Source organism: Leptinotarsa decemlineata, unplaced genomic scaffold, assembly GCF_025532065.1.
Source record: "Leptinotarsa decemlineata unplaced genomic scaffold, Ldec_3_MD MMD2_tig00002082_RagTag_RagTag, whole genome shotgun sequence".
Lineage (NCBI taxonomy): Eukaryota > Metazoa > Arthropoda > Insecta > Coleoptera > Chrysomelidae > Leptinotarsa > Leptinotarsa decemlineata.
Genome location: NW_027412573.1, coordinates 3624059 through 3633422, shown reverse-complemented (window position 1 = coordinate 3633422; position 9364 = coordinate 3624059). Strand labels below are relative to the sequence as shown.

The 9364-nt window shown below is 33.2% G+C and overlaps 2 protein-coding genes across 2 annotated transcripts; both read left to right on the top strand.

The window, feature by feature from the left end:
• Positions 1 to 225: 225 nt before the first annotated feature.
• Positions 226 to 1179, top strand: PTPMT1 (Protein tyrosine phosphatase, mitochondrial 1). The gene has a single exon (XM_023156608.2). It carries the CDS (start codon positions 540 to 542, stop codon positions 1104 to 1106), a length of 567 nt encoding a protein of 188 aa, XP_023012376.1. The 5' UTR covers positions 226 to 539; the 3' UTR covers positions 1107 to 1179.
• Positions 1180 to 4399: 3220 nt separating this feature from the next.
• LOC111502512 (epimerase family protein SDR39U1) lies at positions 4400 to 8945 on the top strand. Its single transcript, XM_023156607.2, has 5 exons — positions 4400 to 4539; positions 4616 to 4899; positions 5528 to 5929; positions 6616 to 6859; positions 8794 to 8945. Exons 1-4 carry the CDS (start codon positions 4512 to 4514, stop codon positions 6808 to 6810), a joined length of 909 nt encoding a protein of 302 aa, XP_023012375.2. The 5' UTR covers positions 4400 to 4511; the 3' UTR covers positions 6811 to 6859; positions 8794 to 8945.
• Positions 8946 to 9364: the final 419 nt, after the last annotated feature.

Below are 9364 nucleotides of genomic sequence, written 5' to 3'. Positions count from 1 at the left end.
TTGAAAAGAAAGTGTCAGAGATATTGGAAAAAAAATTTCTACTGTATAAAATATTTTTTGTACACATTTTATTCTATAAAACTAGGTGTCTAAATGAATGAAATAGATATGTCCTGAACCTCATTATTTTTGTCCAAATCCCCTCTATTACCCCTGATAAAAATTAAATTCATGCATCTGCTTCTTGCTATACTCATTTAAAATTCAAACTGGAAATATGGCAGCGTTGGGTATTTGATCATTATTAAGTTGAACTTTCTCTTCCTCGTAACTTGTGTCAAAGAATGTGGGATTGTTATCTTTTTGTCTCTTTGTACCTATTTTAATTTCATCCCAAACCGGAACAAAAGCATTCAAATGGAGATGAACCTCCATGACCCTAACCTTGACCGTTTAAAATACAGTCAGAAGTCCCGTAACCCAGTCGTGGAGACTAGTTGAAGATTAGAGCTGTTGTGACAGTGACCTAATAAAGAGTATGGTGGCATAGTTCCATAACCGAATTTCTGAACAAAATTTGCTTATTGGTGTCGTGAAAAATGTTTGCGAGAGTATCTTTCTACCCCACTTTGGCCTACAATGTGATTATGGAGAAAATTTCCACTAGACAGTGGTATAATAGAATAGATGACACCGTAATTTTGGGGGCCCTGCCCTTCCCAAGTATCACGAAGGAGCTCGTAGAGAAGGAACGCGTTAAAGGTGTTGTATCAATGAACGAAGACTATGAACTGTTTTTGTCAAACGATGAAAAGTCGTGGAAAACGGTTGGAGTGGAATTTCTGCAGTTAGCAACGACAGACATATTCGCTACCCCATGTCAGAGTAAGCTCGTTGAAGGTGTACGATTCATAGACAAGTTTGTGAGTCATGGTAGAGTCGAAGATGGAATATCGTCACATTCAGTTTATATACACTGCAAAGCAGGCAGGACCCGTAGCGCAACCTTGGTTGGATGTTATTTGATGCATCGTTACAAGTGGTCTCCCGAAGAAGCAGTCAACTATATGCGAGAGAAGAGACCTCATATTTTGATTCACAGTAAGCAATGGGAGGCATTGCATGTGTTTCATGCTCAAAATTTAGCCAAAGTAAACTTGCAATGACGTATTATAAAAAATGTTAACGATTTCGATTAGGATGAATTATTTATACCCAAATAAATTATTTATATTTTCATACTGACTAGTTATTTCTAATGTAACAATATTCCCAGATGAATTAACATTGTGGTATGTCACGATATTTGATCAATTCTTTTTACAAAACCTTGAACTCTATCAAAGATATTCCAGCAGTTTTGGAAAATTTTTTTTTTCATATTTTACCTAGGTAGCTGTAAATAATATGAGTGTTATCTTTAATGGCCAATAACCCGGTTTCAGTTCCTAGGGTGAAATTTTTAGGTCATGAAAAGGAAAATTACCTCTAAAATAAGAATATTCTGTCGTCTCAATTGCAAGGAAGATGTTCAAAAAAAATGTTTTTTGTAGTTAAAAATCCATTGAGTTATACCTTGGGTAAAACATTTTATTGCATTATCAAGGAAATGGATAGCCTAATATTAATCACACATTGAACTGATAAGTTAATCATTTATAAAGACTTGTTTACACCTCTTCATAATTTATTTCTACCTATTGACACTAATTGCTACTCATTATACATACAAATGGCATGAATTAATTTCTCATCCTTCAGCGAGGTTGCCAGGGTATAAAAAATTCCTCAATTTTCAATGATTTTCTATGGTATAAAAGTATAAGGGAATTGGTGATTCAAAATATGTGTAGATTTCTTAAATTTGAAAATTGGTCACGCAACTTGATACATAACTCAATATTGAATTAGAGAGAGTAAACATTTCATGAATACTCACTGTTCCCATTACCATAACTGAAATACTGTTCTCGATGCGCGTTTCATTAACCAAGTTGGTGTTCAGTAGATGAAGGTGACTACCAAGTGGTTGGTGAAACGCGACTCGAGAAGATTATTTCAGTTCTGGTGTTTGTGGAGAGTGCCCCAGTTCTGATGTTTGGGTATAGTTCTTGTTTCGAATTTATTCTACGCCAGAGGTTCCAAGTCAACCTTTCATTTCAGATCACTACTCTTTTGATTTCTCTAACTATCCTCCATATATCATGCAAATTCAGACTTTCCTAAGCTCAGCTACAATTTTTAACTCATATCAAATGTCGATATTATGCAATGTATTAATTAAGCCAGGCATTCTTGAACCTTAAATACATGTAGCAATGTCAGAAAATTTATGAATTTCTTCAAGTATATCATGCTCACCAAGCACAATGAAGATAGAGAGAAAAGAAGAATTTAATGTCAAAATCGAAGATAACTGGTCAAAATTGTGCAATTCGAGAGATATTCCATATTTTGGATACCCAGTTTTGGCACATGAAAGCAGAAAAATTCCTCATCATGAAAAAACACAAATTAGAAATAGAATTACTGGAAATCGAATTAGCTAATAAGAAAAAATGAAAAAAATATATAGACTTTTGAAGCTAACTAGTTGGCAGTGAACTCTATACTACATACGTATAGTGATAGTATACATGATTTTTTCTCTTTTTTTAATAGTATGCTTTCCTTACGCGCAATAGACCAGTGATTGTTACCTATGCCACCGTATAGAAGTAAACACCTTATGTACGGTACCTATGCTGTCACAGCATACCATTGTATGATGTGGTGCTGTGGTTGTACTTATCATTAAAAGTTGTATATATGAAATAGTTAGTGTTTTAACTCATCTGATAAATATGTCATTCGAGCAAGGAATTTTTCCTGATGATTTGAAGACAGCTATTGTAAAACCACTACATAAGAAAGGAAGTTGTTCAGACATTAATAATTTCAGACCAATTAGTCTTCTGATATGTATATCAAAACTATTCGAAAACGCTATGGCCACAAGACTAACATCTTTCTTCTCAAACTTTAATATGTTTTCTAGTCACCAACACGCCTATTTGAAAAAGACATCCATTGAGACAGCTCTTGTTAATTTTAGTAATGAAATTCTGGAAGCAATGGAAAGAGAGGGGATCTATCCTGTGGGATTTCCATGGACTTATCCAAAGCCTTTGATTGTATAGATCATGATTTTCTACTAGGCAAACTTTACAAATATGGAATTAGAGGGAACTCCTATGACTGGTTCAAGTCGTATCTAAAAAACAGAAAGCAAATCGTAGAACTGAACTTGAAAGATACAGCAGCGCGATCAGAGGCTTTGGAGACGTCTGTGGGAGTTCCACAGGGTAGTATATTGGCCCAATACTCTTCATTATATTTACAAATGACATAAACATGGTGGTAAATTCAAATTCCCCTCACATAGTTAATTATGCTGATGATACTAACCTATTGTTGACAGGTGCAAACTTACCACACATAATAAAACACAGAAGTATTGTAATAGAAAGGAGAAAAAACTTTTTTCTGGAGAATAAATAGATTTTAAATGATGAAAAAACAGATTGCGTCATGTTCAAAATTGATAACAGCGTGGAGACACCGAAGAGCATCAGTTTCAATGATTTTAGAGTGACCTGCAACACGTCTATATATATATATATATATATATATATATATATATCGTATATAAGTTGGGTAAATCAAATAGACAATTTCTGCAGAAGACTTTCTTCAACTACATATGCTATGAGAATTCTCAAAAAAGAATACGTTGACAATGATGTTCTGATGACTGTCTACTACGCTAATTTTTACTCTGCAATAAGGTTTGGTATTATCATTTGGGGCTCCAGTCATGAGCTGAACAGAGTATTTCTCTGCCAAAAAAAGGGTAATCAGAATACTTTTTGGTATGAAGGTCAAAGAATCATGTAGAGGAATCTTTAAAATGAACAAATTATTAACAAGTACCAGCGATATACTTTTTTGAGTCATTAAAATTTTTAATAAATCAACCAAGCTACTTTGAAAAGCATCATAAAATACATAAGTATGGAACAAGATTTAGGAATGATTTTTTATATCCAATACATAAAAAATCTCTATATGAAAGAAGTACTGTATACAGTGCGATGTGCGATTACATTTTTTAATTCTCTGCCACAGGATATAAGAGACATTGGGTTGGTCAGCGGTTTTCTGAAGTCTTTGAAAGAATTTTCATGCAATATAGAGCCTTATACTATAGATGAATATTTTAATAGTGTATGTTAAATTTCATCTTATCAACTCTATACTTATATGTGTATGTGACGTGTTGTATTCAAATTTTGTATCTCATTAATCTTTTGTAATTTTGTTCACTGACGTATTTCTCGAACAAAGTATTTCTTTTGACTTTTTTACAAGATTCACTTGTAGAAATAAATGAATATCTATCTATCTATCCATCTATGTTGATGTTGTATGTCATATGTCATTAATTGTCATATTTTTTGAGGTTAATGGAAAAATGAGTAGTTATTTTTATGAACATTAATGATTGTATATAAATACAGAAAACTGTGGAAATGACAGGACCTCTAAACGTTCTTGTAGGTCAGCAGTATATAATGATTTTCTTTTTGGTATATCACTAAGAATTTGGGAAACGTTTCTTGTTAAATTTTTCTAGGTGGCGGAACGGGCTTCATAGGATCTGTTTTATGCAATGCACTAAAAACAAAAGGATATGGCGTTACAGTTATTTCTCGTATGCCAGGACCTCAGAGAATCTCTTGGAATGAATTACTATCCAAAGGACTTCCCAAAGATACAACTGCCGTGGTCAACTTGGCAGGTCAAAACGTAATGGACATTTCAAGGCGGTGGACGCATGGCTTCAAACAAAATGTTTACAATTCGAGAATCAACACTACGAAGAGTCTGGCAAAATTGATTGACGAAGCCAGTGTTAAGGTATTTTCTTAGGCTTTGGATCTTGTTGGACAATTATATTAGGCATTTCAAAGGTATAAATGGATTAAAAGTTTTCTCCAACGTCAACATAAAATGTTGTTATATATCAGTGTTTGAAGTACTCTTTTGGAAAACCACTAGGTTTTATTTTGGGTCTTCTGCTACATTTAATTGATGTCACTGATTTTCCAAGAAGTTTCATTATGTTTGCCAATAATACTTGATTGGTTAATGATATTAATATCGTATCTACACTGGATTTGGCTCATAGGACTGGTTTTAAAATAAAAAAACCATTCATGAAACAGGTGAATTCAGTAAAATATGTGAGACTTTGGGCTGATTCATACACTAAGCTTTTAACTTTCAGTTTATGTTTAAAGATTTAAAACTGATAGATTGACTTATTATGGCCCATTATGATAGATACGTTTGGCGTGAGAACCAATCATTTATTTTATCAAAGATTGCAAATGGAATCAACATATCAATGAAATATGCACTATCTTCTCATTTGGTAAAAGTATTGAAGCGTAAATTTGAAATGTCTGTTTTGTATTTATATTTTTACTTATCCCAGACCATCATTTAAAATGATGAAAAAACAATCAGTATTTATTTATTTCAGCCATCGGTCTTTGTCACAATGTCAGGTGTTGGTGCTTACAAACCTGATACCTCGAAAGAATACGATGAGAATTCGTGCATAGTCGAATTTGACTTCTTCTCGAAGTTGTGCAAAGACTGGGAGCGAGCAGCAGCGTTGAAACTGGAATCACAAAGTTCATGCAGAATAGTTACTATTCGGAGCGGAGTAGTTCTTGGAAGAACTGGGGGAATGATCAGGCAACTGTACCTGCCGTTTTATTTGGGACTGGGTGGGCCTGTAGGTGATGGCTCACAATACATGCCGTGGATTCACATCGACGATCTTATCAGTTTAATTATTTTTGCAATTCAGAAACCCACTGTTGAAGGAGTATTGAATGGAGTAGCTCCTTATCCATGTACCAATAAAGATTTTTCAAATGTAAGTAGATCATGATTTTTTGCAGGGAATAATTTAATATGCTTTTTCAAAAAAACTGTGAAATACATTTTGGAGTTCTGTTGGAATTCTGTTTTTTTAATCAACTTAATTATAGTTATACTATTGAAAGAGTAAAGTTATAGTAATAGAAAATAAAAATTTAGAAATGAAATCTTGAAACATTTATCTCTCCCAAGATACTTATACAGTAGTTTCTAATAAATGCATACTGGAAAACAACTACTTTCTCTGATCACGCTTGACTTGAGAGTTCATACCTTAAAACCGATCTGTAGGTGGTATAATTGCATAAATGTATGTCAGATATAATTCAATGTCCAGTGTGGTATTAACCGGGGAAGTAATTGTTATAATCAATACCGTTTCTAATATATAATGCAGTTTATATTTTATGGGATTCAAATAGTGGCTTACATGCCTCGTTAAATTTAGCTTCACACATATATCTGAACTGAATGTCCACTGCTTATTGGGGCATATCGAAATAAAAATTGTAATTGTTATTACTAAATCGTAATTGTAATTGTTGATACTAATGTGCAATGAATGTATTATTATTAATTTTCTTTTTGAACAATAAATCATCATTTGCAGGAATATACTGAAATTTCACTGTCACATAATTCGGTAAGGCCTTCTTTTTGTAAAATTCTGTTATTTTTCAGGCCTTCGGGAAAGCTTTACATCGCCCAGCCTTCATTCCTCTTCCAAGCTTTGTACTTAATTTATTGTTGAACAAAGAAAGAGCTGTTATGATGACCGAAGGGCAGAAAGTGCTTCCTAAAAAAACTATTGCCGCAGGTTTCAAGTATCAGTATCCAGACATAGAAAGGGCATGTAAAGAGATAGTCAGTCATTAGCGTCTTTGAAACGAGCAATGTTTTCTTGGAGTTCAATATCGATAGAAAAGTGAGTATACATTTATGGAGAGTTCGCCAACTGATATTACTTGTTGAGAATACTTTCCAACGTTCATAATCATTAGATTTTGATTTGTACTAGACATCTGTAACTTGACACTATTTTCCGAATATATTGAAGTATACAAGCAAGTATACAAACTTTGGTTTCATATGAATTTTATTATAAGGAGTACCAAGTCTTCCAGTGCTCTGACACAAGGTGTATAGTTTGAGATCAATTGCTGATTATGTGACAATATTCTCGTAAGTAATTTGTCAGGTCTATAATAAATATTGCTAGTAATGGAGATTTAAAGTTCCTGACGTTGAAATATGTGGAAAAGAAGAAAAATTATTGTTATACGATATGAAATTAGAGCTGTAACTGTGTAACTGAAACTAACTAGGATTGATTTATCCATTAGAAGGATTCCAATTTGATAATTTGTATATCTGAAGAGAAAGAAGGGTTGCAACATGACATTGCTCCAACAAAATCGACATTATTTCACACGCCGGTAACTAGGCCGGGGCAGACACTACATTTGCCTAGTAGCAATACATTGTGTTGATACATCAGTAAGGGATAAGTGCAAAAAAACTATATTTTACACGCCAGTAACTAGGCCGGGGCAGATAGTGCATTTGCCTGATGGCGATTCATTTTGTTGATATATCATTTAGGGAGTAAATGCCAAAAAAAAAACTGTATTTCACACGCTGGTAATTAAGCCGAGGCAGATACTACATTTGCCTTATGGCGATTCATTTTGTTGATAAATTATTTAAGAAGTGCCAAAAAAAACTTTATTTCATACGCCGGTAACTAGGCCGGCAAGACAGTAGATTTGCCTAATAGCGATTCATTTTGTTGATAAATCAGTAAGGGAGTAAGTGCCAAAAAAGTGAAAATATAAAATAACCTCTCTTGGCTGGAATGTCAACAAACAAATCAAGCTTTGATAGATGCAGAAAAAATGTAATGAAATAATTGTCCTACAACAAACTAGTGAGTCATGGTTATGCTTGCTTTTATGTTTGTACACTTGTTACAAAACAAATATTTTGGAAAAAGTTGAGACCATTTCACTATTGACGTTATTATTTCTATTACAGTCTTTGTTGTATTGTATTTTGTTGTATTGAGTTGTTTCAAAAGTTTTTTCCTTTTTTATGAGTCAATATATCATTGAATATTCATTAAATTCATTCGAAATAAGCGAAACAAGTTGATTAATACCGACAGCATAAAATCTTTTTGCTTAGGATTCGATGAAGTCGACGAAGGCCGTTTTCGCTTGAACTTGATTGCCCAAGGTTCTACTGGTGAGAAAGTAATTGAATTGCTTGAAAAAATGGTAGTCTGTTGGCAAAAGGTCTGGAATCTATAGTGGGTCTATAGTGGGTGAGGCAAATCAAATCAAAATATACTTTATTTCCAAAGATTTGCATCTTATTGACAAAGTCCAAGGGATACAATGTTAAAAGGTATAGAAAAAGTATAAATGTAGATATAAAAAAGTTCCAAAAATGTATGAATGTAAATATAAAAAAAAGTTCTAAAAATGTATCGATAAAATACCACCATGTATAAGGTGATAGTACAAAGAATAAATTGCTAATATATTGCTAAAATATTGTTAAAATGATTCACTAAAATACTCTTCCAAACTATAATAGGGTCTATCAACAAGTAGGTTCTTCACCGCCTTTTTGAAATGAATGTTGCTCAAATTTGCAGATCTTATTTCTAATGGTAAATGATTGGTAAATGGTAAATTTACCACCATTATTACCATTACCAGAACTTCGATGCTCAGGAGAATTAATATTTATCGAGATATGGAGCTACAAAAACACATGACAGTTAAACGGACTAAACTTTTGAAACAACCTTGTATCTGGGATAATCTTGGTGAATTTTTCAAATTTGATTTTCAGGTATTCCGCGATGTCTGGAAATGAATGTAGAGATGCCTAAAGTTATGCCTGCACAAACTTGGGTCTGATGTACAAAGAAGTGTATATTATTTATATTAGTTAATTCATTATATTCAGATTATTATAAAAATATATTTTGTGTTTGCAGTTGAGCATGATCTAGTAGACAGCACCCAACTACAACAAAAAAAAAATTAGAAAATGTTACACAGTTGCATTTGTATTAACTCACTTGTGTTGTTGTGCAGGCTTTATGTAAAAAAACTCTCGTATGATCAGCCGAACACAAGTGCCGTACATAATTTTTCCAAGTCCAAAAAAAACATGAAACACGTTTTCGCATTTTGAACCAAATGCATGAATACTGGATGAGAAACTAGATATCCCACTAGGCAAATAAACAAAATAGCATTCTTATCACAGAACAGGAAACCAGCACTAATCTATGAAGGTATATCCGTCTAAAACTTCAAAAAATATCCGTTTGAAAACCCATTCATATGAAACTCTGGTGATACGCTGTTCAAACGAATGGGATTTTTAAATATACTATGGCTTATGAAGTGCCCTT

Coding starts and splice junctions, on each gene's coding strand:
- PTPMT1 (XM_023156608.2), top strand. CDS start 540: ATGTTTGCGAGAGTATCTTTCTACCCCACTTTGGCCTACAATGTGATT.
- LOC111502512 (XM_023156607.2), top strand. CDS start 4,512: ATGACAGGACCTCTAAACGTTCTTGTAG. Junction 4,540..4,615: donor ACCTCTAAACGTTCTTGTAG/GTCAGCAGTATA, acceptor AAATTTTTCTAG/GTGGCGGAACGGGCTTCATA. Junction 5,930..6,615: donor CCAATAAAGATTTTTCAAAT/GTAAGTAGATCA, acceptor GTTATTTTTCAG/GCCTTCGGGAAAGCTTTACA.